The 15471-nt window shown below is 42.9% G+C and overlaps 2 protein-coding genes across 2 annotated transcripts; one reads left to right on the top strand and one right to left on the bottom strand.

Moving 5' to 3' along the window:
• Positions 1–134: 134 nt before the first annotated feature.
• Positions 135–10786, top strand: dipk1aa (divergent protein kinase domain 1Aa). Its single transcript, XM_031749779.2, has 8 exons — positions 135–233; positions 305–425; positions 544–838; positions 5872–6006; positions 6140–6247; positions 7685–7861; positions 7953–8084; positions 8174–10786. The coding sequence occupies exons 3-8, from the start codon at positions 785–787 to the stop codon at positions 8852–8854; spliced, it is 1287 nt and encodes a 428-aa protein (XP_031605639.1). The 5' UTR covers positions 135–233; positions 305–425; positions 544–784; the 3' UTR covers positions 8855–10786.
• Positions 10787–10911: 125 nt separating this feature from the next.
• rpl5a (ribosomal protein L5a) lies at positions 10912–14695 on the bottom strand. The gene is made up of 8 exons (XM_031749780.2): positions 14527–14695; positions 14141–14210; positions 13935–14050; positions 13718–13852; positions 13377–13579; positions 11883–12060; positions 11212–11300; positions 10912–11072 (listed from the first exon to the last, which is right to left on the bottom strand). The coding sequence occupies exons 1-8, from the start codon at positions 14527–14529 to the stop codon at positions 10970–10972; spliced, it is 897 nt and encodes a 298-aa protein (XP_031605640.1). The 5' UTR covers positions 14530–14695; the 3' UTR covers positions 10912–10969.
• Positions 14696–15471: the final 776 nt, after the last annotated feature.

The following is a 15471-nucleotide window of genomic DNA, read 5'->3' as shown; positions in this document are numbered from 1 at the left end:
TTTAGTAAGCAAAACATATCCGCCCCTTAAAGAAGCATATTTTTTTAAATTTTTTTATTATTTTAGTCGACGTTTTACTGGAGGTGTTACGCGTAAGTGTCTGCCTAAGAGAGACATTCTAAATATAAAATATGTTTACTCAAAAACATCAGAAGTTTAACGATGAGATGTTTGATAAACTTGTGCAAAGTACGGCCACTTCATGGCGCTACAACATAACATGACGCTAACAGGTAATTTTTAATTAGACCTCCTGGCCGGAAGTTGTGTGTAGTGTCTCCGCAATAAAACCTTTATTTTGAAGGAGAAAGCGGATGTTTGTGTTCCCCCTCCTTGCTGGCTTGGGCTTGACCTGCTTGTACCTCCAGAGTTTCGCAAACACGCAATATTGACTCACCGTTATCTGCGGAGGGGATCTGGCATCGGTGAGTGGGCTTAGACAGCAGTTTTGGTCAAATTAGTTGATCACATGTAAACTTAAAAACAGACATCTTATTGGTAGAGTTTGCGCCTGCGCTCTGAACCTGCGTTTTTTTTCCCCAGCTTCAACTATGTTGCTTTGGTTGGAATTCAGCAGCTGCTGCAAACAGAGCCCAGGCGCAGGCAAAGTGTGCCGTCAGAGCGACTCACGCCGTCAACACAAATCGACAATCTGAGCTTAAAATCGGATAACCTGCAATAATTTCCCTGTGCCCGTCGTTTGATGCTGAACAGGCTTTCTCCCATGGGTTTTTGGATGATCCCCCACAGCCAGGTCCACGTCTTGAGATGATCTATTTTTGTGATGGCGAAGGGTCTGTTTCCACGGGCCTGGGTGAAAAAGTCTTTCTACTTTCAGGTAAGATTGCTACCCAGGATCTGTTGTGTGAAGTGGATTGCAGTTTAAAATGAGGGGATGCTGTGGGGTTGTTTGAGCTCGCTGTGGTGCCACATCACACTGACAGCTGGCAGTAAACGGGTACCTCCTCTTGCTGCTCGGTGTGGGCGACATCAAAATACCTGATGAATGCAAAATGCAAAATACCTGATGAATGCGAGCCTGCTCTAGAAACAATATCATCGTTTCCCTGGCTCTGCTTTGTTTTTGGCTGTAAAGACGCCAGGGCTTCCACTCAGTCTTTTCCTTGCCTTCAGCAGTGCCAGGGCAGCAGTAATTCCTTTGGGCTGGGTAATAAGGGTTGAACCTTCTGATTTGAGGAGCAGCTGCCAGCAACTTCTCCCAATACAGTAAGGAGCTTATGAAAGAGGAGGAGAGTACAGGGCTGCATTTGCTCTTAAAAAGGGTAGAATGCTGCTGTATTACAACATACACAACAGTCAGTTTAATGCAGTCTACTGAAAGCTGAAACATGTTGAGCTCAAAGTGTGAAACATGTTGGCAAGCTCACCTCATTTCATCTGGCTATAACCAGTAACCAATTACAGTAAACCAATGTCTCCTGTAGGCCCGTGGTTTAATTCAATGAGATCAGTTGCTACTAAGCAACATGTCATCCTGTACCGGGCGTTGTTTTTTTTTTTTAAGGCCTGAGAGGACTTTGATCCTAGAAGAAAAAAATGATTTTGCATGTGTTTTCACTGCATATTGTGCATGCATTTTTCACATTTTTCACAGTAATTAGGCAAATAGTTCTGCTTGTGGTCTACTCAAATCAGTTTCTCCCCATGTTCTCAAACAAAAGGTCAGTGCAAAATGCAAACGGGCTCACCAATTTTGAGAAAAAGCCTCTCTAAGAACTTTCTAGGAAACCTGTTTGCTCATAAAGCCACAACGGCAAAATGTGTTCCTTATTTTCTTCCAGGTAGCAAGCTTACAAGGCAGGTTTCAGCAAAGTCATCACAGTTTACTGCAGAGCCGACATATATATGGCTCCTGGACCGAACTGTGCTGTCAGAAATCAAGTAGCTCAGATGTCAAAGCCTGCTGCATTTAAAAACCAGTTTAGTAAGGCTTCATTGAGCCTGTAAAGACACGTTTTCAATCAGAGATTATTAGCCACCCTCAGTGCGTCATGCGGGATTAGAGGCAAAAACTGACAAGGAGAGCCAGCTCCGTCCTGAGACGCTCTGTGGATTTCAGGTGGGATGAAATGACAGTGGCCATCACCGCAAATCCCTCTACATGATATGGGTCTTTTGTCTGGGTAACTGAGACCATCTGTTGACAGACAGTGACCCTAAAGCTTGCACTATGGATTTTGTGCTTTGTCACTTAGCTCAGTCGTGCATAGGTCATTCAGCTCTCAGCACTTAGTCATTTTATTTGACTTATCTTGTTTTGTTTATTTTATTGATTTATACCTTGAGGCTGCTATACAACTGCAAAACATGTGGAGTCTCTGTCCCTGTCTTTGTGGTTAGTAATATAGTAATAAACATCTTTTTGACTCTTTTTAACCCTCATACGTGGCATCAGTTAGGTTTATCCATTGTTTTCCTAGTTAAGACGTTTAGTACATATCAGGTTTCATTGCAGAGGAGACACTGTAAGGGACCACAGGGTTTAATGAAGGATTAAGCTCTGTCCTGCTCAGCTTTCACATACCCCACAGACAGTTCACAGACACACATGACTCAAAGTCACTTGCTTGTCATGACCATGGAGGGCTGGGCTGCATCCAACCTTTAATTTCCATGTGTGCACATAGGCAATGTTAATTCCCTTTACACATGCCAAGGCATTCAGATGTGATAGCGATGTTCACTCTCTATCCTTATCTCCATCTCTTTCGTGGAGGCCAACTGTCTATTTAGTCATCTCTTCAGGGCACACAGTGTTTAAAAGCAAAGTGGTCATGCAGAGGAGACATCTGTCCTGCTCTATTAAAAAGCAGCTGCTAAAGCTCAAATAAATTCCTGCTGTTGTCAGTAACAGATTGATGAAATGCACCAAATAGAGAGACAATTAATTTGTTATTTTCCCGTACCCTAACCTTCTTGTAAAAGTATTTGGTGAGATGCCTTAAATCTCTAAAGAATACAAATTAAGAGTAATTTGACCCTCTGTCTGTGTGTCAGTGCGGATCAGACGCTTTAATGTCTCCCACAGAGTGTATAAACCCATAACAGAGAGTTCTTCTGCTCTGTTTACAAACTACAGTAATCACAGCACATGAAAGATAAAAAGGCTTTTGACTTGGTGCCTGCCACACCGCCAGGGTATTTTGCTGGGATTTGGAAACACTGCTGAAGCTGAATGAGAGGCACGCCAAGCTGCCAAAACACACACGGCATAACCAGTTCCTGCCATGCAATCAAAGAGAGAAGCAAAATTACTTTATCCTCCCAAGTGCAGTTACAGTCCTCGGAGGAAAAACTAACTGCAGTTTTGTTTGGGTAAAAGTCGAGAAGTGTGGCCGACGGAGGCAGTCTGACCTAAATTCTTTTCACTGCTCCACTCTGCCTTCCAACAGTCCTCTTTGCTTTATCTTTTTGCTTGCTTTTATTTAATTATTCTCTTAGTCTGTGTGCTGCTGAGAGGATCATTTCATTAACTGACTTCAGCTGTTGCTCCAGAGCAACATCAAGACCTCACAGAAGTGTCCTGTAACTTCTTATTGTAAAGTTTTCGCAATTCTAGTTCGACACTCTTTGATAAGGCCGCAGACTTTTCTGCCATAGAAGAGATGGTGAAATGTGTAACTGTGTTGTGTGGATTGCCATGATAGTTGGCTTAGCAACCTTTGGCCCCACTGACCAAAGAACAAATTAACGAATTATTGACACAAAATCTTAACGTTCCCCCTCCCAAAGACTTTTGCAATCCTCTGACTTCAGCACCACCAAATCAGTATTTACCTGCTGTAAGGAGTCCATAAGCATCAGCTGTATTTTGTGTGTTTTTTTTCTTAGCAAATGTTTGCATGTTGGCCTACTAAACTAGGATTTCAAACAAGGTAAAAGTTATAGCTGCTAATCATTGCCATGTTATCGTTTTTATTGTTGCATGCTAAAGTTACACTTTAACTCAAAGCACCACTCTTTATAAGTGCAGCCTCGCAGAGATGCAGAAATAACACTGCTATAGGTTGGTAATGAAGCAAATAGTTACTTTCTGTATGCACAGTTGAACTTTATGACTATTTTGGCATTAAACGTGATCTTTCTTCCTGTTTTCAACAACTGCAGCTGTTTTTGTTTCTGATTTGGTTCATTTCACTTCAGTTTTTTATTCCATTAGTGGTGAGAGTCACCAGATACCAGATGATACAATATCATTACCGGGCTTCACACTATACAATATTATTTATCTAGTTTTGCAAACTATGCCCTCAAAGTTGAACTTTGTCAGTGCCTGTTTTATCACAATAACATTGGCAAGCATACCAATACTCACTAAAACCAGCCATAATTATTGTGAGATAGTTTATGATTGAAAGGGACCAAGTTGGCAATTAAGTGCAATCTATTGTTAATAATACATCAATTAACTGTGATAAATCCTTTAAAATCACATATCTGTTGAAGTCTACATAGACTCAAATTCATTTTTAAAAGAAATTCACATTACATTTGCGTTCAGCAACCTTCCTGTTCTATAGAAATATAACCAGCTCACAAGCATCCAGCTGACTCAAGTCCTCTCGAGTTGTGTTTACTGACAAAGACTCAATCAGACTGATGGCAACATGTTGTCAATCTGTCTGCATTTATAGATCAGACAGCAATATTTTGCAGTCAGTCCAGGTCAGGCTGCAGCTGTTTGCAGAAAAGTTGCTTCCTATCTGGCAACCTGTGCAATCGCCCTGCGATTAAAAGTGGTTGTGAGTGTGCAACACCCACAAGCTCTGAGCAACCATATCATCACCACAAGTTCCAATCAGTCACAGAATATGATAAAATATTTTTTTATGGATCTAAGGAAGTTGTTATATTTTTAGTCCTTGACCGAGCCATTAGCTAGCTCTGAATTAGGATGTAGCTTTGTGAAGCTAAGTGTGTCCAATGTTGGACTTTCACTTGAGCTGATTTAATGTAAGTTTGTTTGGCTAATCTCAGGATGGTCGTGCATGAGATGAGCCTTCTTCTTTGGAGTACTCCCTGAGCATTTTAATTTATTTAGTAAAATATTGATTTCTGGTGTCCATGTATTGGTACAATACTGGCACCATTTTCCCCTCCCACCCTTAGTAACCATCTATGAGTCCTTGGCCTCTTATCTAGATCCAGGTCACGGAAGCAACAGTCTAAGCAAAGATACCCGGACTTCCTTCTCCCCAGCCACATCCTCTAGCTCTTCTGATTATTTGTGATGAAAATGTATTTGTCCCTGTAAATGTTCATTAACAGGTGAAGGAAAATGACACAAATAGTCAGTTGCTGAGTTTTCTAATATCAGGTTGTTTTAAAATACGCTGTTTGTAGATTATTTTGTAGTGTAGTTTTCTTCAGAAGTTTCAGTCTGCCTGATTTTTATCACGATGGCAAATAACTGCATTAACTTTCACCATGTCACAGAAATAACAGGACGTCTGCTCAAAGGGGCATTGTAAGACATGTGATGTGTGCATCCTGTGACTCAAGCAGTAAGCTGTTACCAGCCACAACTAAAATGGTATGTCGCGCTGGAAGAATGGGACTTCCAACTCTAAAAAACATTTTCTGGCTTAATGAGCTATTGTTGCACCTAGCAATAAACCACACAACCAGTACCTTGTTACTGGACACCCCCAACTCTCACTAGAATAACCTTTTATGTGATCAAACCTGTTTGATTAGATCAAAACCATGGTTGTCTAACATGTTAATCCAGGTAATCCCAATACGAAGAAATGCAGGTTCATAACGAAATGAACTGCCGGGACCTAGGTACTGTAGAGTTTGCAGATCTGGATCCATCAGCGCAGTTTTGTTTCAACTCTCCACTCACAGGCTCGGATCTCCTTTGTGCGGGTGAACTACCTGTTCCTGACATGGCTGACTGTGCTGGTGGGGAGCTGGGTGTTCTATGTGCAATACTCCGCCTACACAGAGCTGTGCAGAGGACACGAGTGCAAGAATGCTATTGTGAGTGACTGCAGTAGTTTAAAAGAGACCATGGTTTGAAAATTGCAAGAACTCGTCTCAGAAATCTTTGTGGCTATTAAGAAAATATCACCCGCATTAGAATAATAATTGTGTTCCTCTTTTTTTGTTACAGTGTGATAAATACAGGAGGGGGATCATCGATGGGTCTGCTTGCAGCAGTCTGTGCGACAAGGAAACACTGTACATGGGCAGGTGTCTGTCAACACTGCCAAACAACCAGGTAGGAGACCACTGTACTTTCCATTTAGATTGCTGTGTGTAAAATCTCACTGGTAGATGTCAATAGATGACTTCTGTTTTCTTACCACACCCAGTTCAAATGAATAAACTTAGCTGATTGCTGTAGGACAAACAGGTTTTAGTGAGCCAAGACAAACAAATACGTCAAATTTAGAATTTACTTCATAACTGCCGCCATGGGCCGGCATGTTTCTTCCACTGTTTCTGTATATAAACATTTTTCTAAACACTGTTAGAAAACCAACACATAGCAATGAATCATTAATAAAAAACTGATACGTGACAATTAAATATTTGTAGTATTTTTACGTTTTTACCCTCCATGTCACCTCAAAAACTCAGGACGTTCATCTGTAGTGAGTGTAGGCTGTCGGCCCCTGTTTACCGCAGCAAGCAGTCAATAGGCTAGCGGTCCACCTGTATTTACTTTGGAGGAGGCTATAAAACGTTGTGACAAGAGTCCAATACAGTCGATACAGTGGAGTTCACTTTTGACCGATGACAGTGATACCGAGTCAACTTGTTGAGGATATCCTGGACTTTTTGTCAGTAAGCACAGATTACCACTGTTAGCCTCTGTCAGCTTTTATTAGCCTCTGTTAGCTCACCTAGTAACTATTTTTCTTGCAGGGTTACATTTTTTTTTCTTTTGTGGAACATTTCTCTACAGCCATTTTTATACATAGAAACATTTAAAGAATTTGCAATTGTAGCTATTTTTTAGATTTATTAGCTCTGTAGAATCTTCTTGATGCATGCTCAATCATCCAGGTAAGTAAATCTCCAAAAGTTGATTCTGTTCATCTGGACGTAACGTTTCCAGTGGGAGAAACGTTTCGTCACTCATCCAAGTGACTTCTTCAGTCTCAGCTGACTGCAGGTTTCCCCAATCTTATAAACAGTGCATTTGCATAATGACTGAAACTAGCACCACTGAAGGAACAATGGGCTGGGAGGTCAATTCCTTCATCATAATTATGCAAATTCTCATGACCACTGATCAACAACCACTGATCAATGGCCATGAGTACCATTCACAGAGAGTTGGGGAATGGCTGCAATCACAGTATTGTAAGATGGCGAAGGCTGAACCCTTACCCTTACGTGAAAAGGGAAAGACCATCTCTGAATCGAGGAGGGGCCTAAGGGTACATCTTTCGCCATCTTACAATGCTAAGATTGGGGAAACCTGCAGTCAGCTGAGACTGAAGAAGTCAGTTGGATGAGTGATGAAACGTTTCTCCCACTGAAAACGCTACGTCCAGATGAACAGAATCAACTTTTGGAGAGCTCTGTAGAATATTAAAGAATTTCTTTTTTCTGAGAGTTACATGAAAAGTTTATTCTTATATGAGTTCTAATTAGCAAAGGATAAAGGTGAGTGATCGGTCAGTTATCCCATTCTGCTTTTCATTAGGTATACACAGGAAGCTGGGGAGACCACGATGGCATCATCCACTGTAAGCTGGGGGAGGTTGTGCACTATGAGCTGGGTGAGGAACCAGAGCCACGGAGGGAAACCCCAGTGTTTGACAAGCCTACGAGAGGCACTTCAGTGGAGAAGTTTAAAGAGATGGTCTTTAATCACCTCAAGGTAAAACAGGACAAGTCATAAAAGTTCAGATGAAACTAAATCTGTGATGGACTAAAGCCTGAAACAGCTTCTCTCATTCTCTATCCACCAGTCCAAGCTTGGAGAGCAGGCGAACCTTGCTAGCCTCGTCAGCCAAATCCTCTCTGTCGCCGATGGCAACAGGGATGGACGGGTGTCGCTGCCAGAAGCCCGCTCTACATGGGCCCTCCTGCAAATGGATGAGGTATCATGAGTTCATAATAATATAATTAACAGTGGAGAACAGTTTTCTGAGGCTTGATGTTAAGGCAGTTTTGTGCTCTGTCCTTTGAGGTGCTGCTGGGTCTGCTGCTCCAGGACAGAGGACACACTCCTCGTCTCATCGGCTACTGCGGGGATCTCTACATGACAGAGCGTGTTCCCTATGGACCCCTGTACGGTTTATCTCTGCCCTGGCCTCTTGTTTCATGGGTTCCTAGTGGTTTGCAGCGCTCCATGGACCAGTGGTTCACCCCCTCCTGGCCTCGCAAAGCTAAGATCTCCATGGGCCTGCTGGAGCTCGTGGAGGACATCTTTCACGGCACCTACGGGAGCTTTCTGATCTGCGACCTCGCTGCGGCACACTTCGGTTACACTGACCGGCATGAGCTCCGTCTGACTAACACCCAAGCAGTGGTTCCCGAGGAGGAGTTCAGGCGCACCATGCGAGCACTGAAGTGCGAGACGGATGCCGACTGCATTTACGGGGCAGACTGTGAGACATCCTGCGATTTGTCAGAGAGGCGATGCAGGGAGGAGCCATTCAGGCCAAACTTGGCAAAGGCTTGCGAAGCGCTGAAGGACTACCTTCTGCGGGGGGCACCGTCAGGAATGAGAGAGGAGCTCGAGAGGCAGCTGTACGCCTGCATGGCTCTCAAAGGTAGTGCTGGACAGATGAACATGGAGCACTCGCTTATCCTCAACAACCTGAAAGCCCTGCTGTGGAAACAGATCTCACACACCAAGGACTCGTGACAAGGAGGGGAAGTCACTCTGAAGGAGGAAATGGTTATAAAATAGGCTGTGATGTAAGAGTAGCAAACTTACTAAAATAATTTTTAACTAACACTTAGGAACGGTCACACGTATGGATGAAGCTGGAGGCCGGAAAAACTTATTTTAAATAATTAAATGACTGCATGCTACCGTCAGTCACGCTCATAGAAACACACATTGTGTATTGTATTGTTCACTACAGTGGAATGTCATGATAGCACTGCTGGAAAAAACATACTTGTAGTTTTTACTGAAAGTCTCAAAAGCTGAGAGACTGAATTGCTGTTTTTGCCACAAAAATCATGCTGATGAGTACGCACTACGCTGGTAAAATTATGATTGTAAAATCAATGAACATCAATACCACAATTTCATATTAAAACCTAGAACTTGAGGGAGTTTAGGATAAGGGTGGACTTTTAACAAAGCCAGATAAAAGGACTTAAACTGACCTAAAAACCCAAACTGTGCTGTAGTATCTAAACAAGAGTTTTCACATATTACTACTCATTCGGTGCACGATCAGTACTTCCAGAAACATAACAGAATCTACACAGAAGCAAAAAGAAATCATAATTCTTATGTGCGTTATCATGAAGGAATGTGTCACCAAGTGCAACAGTGCATGCGTTTCATACAATTGTCAGAAAGTCGGGACTATACACCGGATGTCCTTCCTGACGCAATCCTACAGGGATTTGTGTCTCTGCAGGGGATCTTTCACTCGTTAGGCAAATGTGCAAAGCATTATACTGTGGAGTTACTCATTGCAATAGAACTATAAGTGTTTGGAAACTGAGGAGACCAGCGCAGATGCTGTAATTTTATATACCAGATGTTTTAAATGGGTGACAGGTCTTGAATCCATGCAGGTTAGTACTATGTAGCCAGCTGTTCAAATGCACGTAGAATGGAGTTGGGCGTCATCTCAGCTAAGCAAGGCCTTTGTAGGGAAAACCTGGAAATAATGTTCAGCATTAATGGTGCCTTCACAGATGTGCAGGTTACCCATGCCATTTGGAGTTATACCCACATACTATCATAAATGCTGATTTTACCCTTTTTTTTTTTTAATAGTATACTGATAAGTAGTACGGTACGATTCAGTACTACCTCAGTAAGCTGTTGAACACAGATTTCTCTAGATTCCCTCCAACCTTTAATGTTTGTCCTAAAGAAGCTACTTTTGGATTTTCCCTTATTTACCGCCCCGCACCACTGTGGGGCAGCACAATTGATTCAACAGGTTTGTTTGTTTTTTTTAAATGCAGGTTGTTGATTTTGGTCCTTTTCAGGAGTTGGGTTTACAAGAAAACTAGATCACCTCCAAACACAATCTAAAGGTTTAGCAATACATTCCAAGTCTTTACTTAGTGCTGGATTTTTAAAAATGTCACTCATCTGCATGATAGACTGAGACAGTATCCTGTGTGGCCGATGTGAAGTTATTCACAGAAGTCTGGCTGTCTTATTGATGTGCATCTCCCAAATGTTACCCTTGTGAAGTCACTGCTGCATCACTGACTCACCCAAAAAACTATTAATGTATTTAATTTGTGAATGTTTGCCGTTTGTATTTTCCATTGAAAAGAGCATTTGTGGTAACGTATGGCATTATTTATGGATTTTCACATCACAGTGCCATAGAGTTCATGCTGGTCCTTTTTATGAATGTTTACAGTTTGTGCAGAATATAAAATCTTGTGCTCACGTGTCATGCTGTTGAAAAGGTTCTCCATGACCCGTCACACGTTACTGAAATGAACTTACTACACCTGGATGTGTTAAGCCACTACAACGCAGATCAGACTGCTGCTGAGTTTGGAAACTGTTTAAAAAAATGTTTACTTAGAAATGAAAAAAACAACAACAACCCAGCATGATTTTGCACAATTAAAATGCATACCACTGCACTGCTTTCTGTTGAGTTAATAGACACCAGTGGGGTTCAAACATGATCACAGATGATTAGTTACGAGTGTAACTTGAGGGAAAGGAGCAACTCATAAAACTCGTGACACAGGACAGAGACGGCGTGAGTTTGTAATAAATTTATTTGTCTGCAATGTGAGCTGTATTTTCTCTGCAGAGGCCCTAACCGTCCCCTGCTTCTTGCTCTTGCGCTCGTAAGAAGCTGGCCTTTTTCTGGGCGACGCGGTCCTTCCTCTGTGCCAGAGATAACTTGGCGCGATTCCACCTGCCCGGAAAGAGACGACGACAAAAAACAACTCCATTAACATTCACCACACGAGAGAAAAAGCCCAGTAACTACTTCAGCCTTGACTTGGCATGAAATAAGTGCAGTTATTGTTCCAGGATGGTGACTGTGAACTCACCTCTTCTTCTTGACGTCTTTTTTGGGTTTCTTTTCGTGTACAGGGTTCGCTCTGATGGCGGCGTGTGCTTTTTTGTACATTTCTTCAACCTGAAAACAAAACAGGAATTTAATTAATGACAAAGCTGTTCATTGTGTACCTAATAGCTTATGTCGTTTCTCTTGAAAAATAACAGGAAATAGAAGCACATAACAATAATAATAATAAAAATAGACTAATCCAATACGGTCTACATGTAGAGAAGCCCATACTGGATCTTTGTGAGATCATCACTGTTATGATTTCAAGTTTCCCGTTTGCATTTGATGCATTCGATTAGATGCATGTTTGGAAATTTGACATGCAAGCAATATTTAAATTACGTTTATGTAAACATCACTAAATGATCAAGTCGCAGAGGAAATATTCATCTACATGATACATAACAGGTCAGACTTTTACTTATTTTTATATAGTGCCCAAAAAAACCCAATTGCGGTCAAGCTTTTTCTGCATCGTTGAGTTGAACACCACTTCGAGTACTGGAAACAGGAAACCAAATCTTAAATGCATCTGAGAGTGTCACCTCAGCGTTACCATGATTTAAGCAGACACGAAACTAGCCGACAGAATCTGTTCAGGCCGTGTTTGTAAAAAAAAAAAAAAAAATCACGCAGCAAGCGTCATGTTACCGTGTCTGGAGTGACTCCGTTCTTGATGAAGCGCGAGAACTGTTTCTTGTAGGCCTCCTCGTCCTCCTCCATCAGGTAGGACATGTAATCGGCCACGTTCATGCCCATGATGTGTTTCCGATGCACCTCTGCGTTGAACTCTTTACTCTCTGTGTCGTAGCCGGGGAAACGTTTCAGACTAAAGAACAAAGTGTGAAGAAACTGAGTTAGGCTATTAAAAGACGCCTCTGAAGAATCAAGTTTAAAAATCTTAACAAAAACCAGACAAAACAAAAACACAAGGTTCAAGGTAGTTTTGTTCTTTGTTGTGGAACAATGTGTTACAGCTGCTTTTTGTAATTAACCTCTGCAAAGTTGAACTGTCGCCATCAGGAGGCACCATTTTACCAGTGAGTGCTGAGATGGTTACTGCTGCTCCAACTTTGCCTTCTCACAGGCAGCGACCGTAAGGCCTGATGTAGACTTCTGCGAGGGATCTTTTAGCCATTTCCCACTATTACCTACTGGGCTTGACTCAGCTTTGCTCTCTTCCCATTATAACAGAGTACCACCTCAAGTTTGATTTTGAGTTCTGTGGGAAATTTACATCCCAACTTACCTAGTAACCAGAAATCCCTTTTCTCCCTACATGGGAACTTTCCATGCCATGCGTCGACCCGACGTGTAGTTACATTTTTCAGGTGGTGCATGTCGTGTTACCCCCCCCCCCCCATTAAGGTTATAAATGGGGTTCTGGCTATGGTGCAAGTTACAACGTAGATGTGACGCAGAAGTATAAATCATGTGTATTGTGTGTTGGGTTGTTAGAGCAGCACGTCCAAAAGTCTGTGACCTCATTTGTATGCGACATATCAACAATGGGGGATGTTGTGGTGATGGTACGTACACCTGCTGCTCGGTATATGGCGTTTTGTCAGTCTTAGGGACTACAGTGGGGGATTTTTGTGCAGCCATTTTCCTCGTTGCCGGGTTTCAACAATGGTGGCTTTGATTTTCATGAGGGAGTCACTATCATGACTCATGGTGTGACACTACTGACTAGCCAATCAGTGGCATGCAATCTGTTTACGTCACATTTTCGGATTGCCTCAGATCACTTGGAACCTGCCCGAGCAGGTACTAAAAAGTACCCAGTACCAGGAACTACCACCTAATGGGAAATCCTAAAAACGGTCCCATCCTGCTTCTCTCAGCCCCGTCTTGAAAAGGACAGTAAACATCAGCTAATGCAAATGAAGGACCAACTACATTTTGCTCAGCGTGCTTTTTATCATCATCGAGAAGCAGAGATGCACCAGCAAACTAAACTGAGAAACTTTAGCTGGATGGAGACCAGCGAATAACCCGCCACGTAAACTCTAACTGGAAATAGGCGATTGTAAAAATGTCTCAAAGAAAAACATGCACACATTTCTGTTCCTGCACATGTTTACTGCAGGGGTGAAGCTGCAAAAAAATAGGCCCACCCGAGTGCCACTCTGACATCATACTGACCTGTGAGGAATGGCAAGTCCACCATCAACCGCCCCCTTTAGTGCTCCAAACACTTTGTTCCCTGTAGTGGTTCTGGCCAGACCTGCGTCCAGGTAACACGTGAAGGCGCCAGGCTGCCCATCCACGCTCTCTACGTTGAACTCATCTCCCGTCACCTCCACCTGGCCCTCGTACACCTGGTCCATGCCGAACTTTTGCAGTAGCTAGGGAGGAGGAGGAGGATGAAGGCGTGTGAGAGGTGCAAAATCATAAATCTGCTCCAATGTATGGCAACCCTGGTGTTAATTACAAACATATGTATGTGTGTGTGTGTGTGTGTGTGTGTGCACGCGCATGTTTACCCTGCGAGCCAGCAGCAGCCCGGTGCAGTAAGCAGCAGCATAGTTTGTGAGGCCCACTGTGATACCATACTTGGCCAGCTCATGAGAGTAAGCAGCACAAACGATATGGTCTCCCTCAATCTTCGCATAGGCAATCTGGACAGCATAGACAGAGCAACATGAGACAGATGCTTAAAAAACACGTGACCCCACAAGTTTGAGTCTTTCTGGCACTGACCTGACAGCAGATGTCCCTGTTGGAGAACCTGACAATCATCCGGTACTTGGGGGTGTTGTACTTGTTCTTGTCCTGCACAACCAAGCGTTTGCGGGCAAAATAGTCGGTTTTCCCCTCTGTCAAATAATAAGTAACAGCATGTGGTTTAATGGCGCATGCTCCACAGAAAGGGGATCTGAGCCTGTGTGCAATTCATGTTGACTTACCTCTCCTCCTCCTGAATTTGACTTCGTAGCGCTTGAAGTAGGCCTTGTTCTTCACCACTTTGACGAAACCCTGAGAAGCGATGAAGGAGCAACATGTCAGCAAAAGAGGAAAATACCATCAGTATCAAGGCTCCAGCTGTCCCAAGTCGCACAAAAGCTGTTTAACCGCTCGCAGTAAGTCTCCAGGAAGAGGTCAGCTGAGGTTTCAGCAGCCATGAATCGCCACGCTGGAGCCGAGCGGCTCACCGGGCCGGAACAGCCCGACAAGCCGCAAATATCCAGCTCCATCTGACCTTCAAACCGCTTTAGACACTCATCTAACAACAAACACACCTCCATAAACTCAAACCGTCTCCACCCGCTGTATATGAACATTATCCACTCACCATTTTGGGATATTTTTTCCTTCTTTCCCCTCCTGCACTAACTTGCGGACTCCGGAACACGGAAGTCTGATGTCGGTATCGTTGGGGTTTTTTTTCTTTTCTAAGAGTGTCGCGGGTTGGCAGCGCCCCCTGCTGCACCGGAGACAAACAGCACAGGCCAACAGAGGGCAGCAGCTACACGGAGAGCACAGGTCTGGTGGGGGGGCCACAAATACGTCACATAGATCATTAAATAACTGTTTCGTTGTGTCATTAATTAATTAAAATGGCAAGTATATTATTTATTAAATGTTTTAAATTAAATAAATTAATATTTAATTAATCATTTTTATAATTAATAATCCACTTAGAATAAGGAGGGTGAGGACCTTGGTCATTCCAGAGGGATCAGAGAGAGTAGAAGTGCTTTTCCCCCACATCAAAATGAGTCAGTTAAGTTGAGTCAGGCATCTGACCAGGATGCCTCCTGCACGCCTCTTAGGTGAGGCATTCCGGACATGTCCTACTGTGGGCAGACTTAGGACTTGTCTGGCTTGGGAAGGTCTCAGCATCCTTCCTGGATGAGCTGGAAGGAGGTGGCTGGGGTGAGAGAAGTCTAGTCTTCTCTGTTGATGTGCTGTCCCCACAAACTGAACCCAGATAGGTGGTAGAAAATGGATGGATAATAACAATAACTTCATTTTGATTGCATTTTTAAAAAGCATAGTTACAAAGTGCGTCCCAATTTGAATAAAAGCCACGCATTTAAGTTAAATATACCTGAGAAAAATCTTTCATTAGATCTATTTCAAACCAACACCGTAGAAAGCAGGATGACATTTGCATTGTGTCAGTATTTTAAGTTTACACAGAGAAAAGAAGAGAATAGGAAAAGCTTTGAAGTGCGCAGGGCCTCGGCAGCCCTGCGCATGTGCTGTCCACAGACACTCTGTGACACCAAGCGTC

The sequence above is a fragment of the Oreochromis aureus genome, linkage group 18 (genome assembly GCF_013358895.1).
Source record: "Oreochromis aureus strain Israel breed Guangdong linkage group 18, ZZ_aureus, whole genome shotgun sequence".
In the NCBI taxonomy this organism is placed as follows: Eukaryota; Metazoa; Chordata; class Actinopteri; order Cichliformes; family Cichlidae; genus Oreochromis; species Oreochromis aureus.
This window is presented reverse-complemented; position numbering and strand designations above follow the sequence as displayed.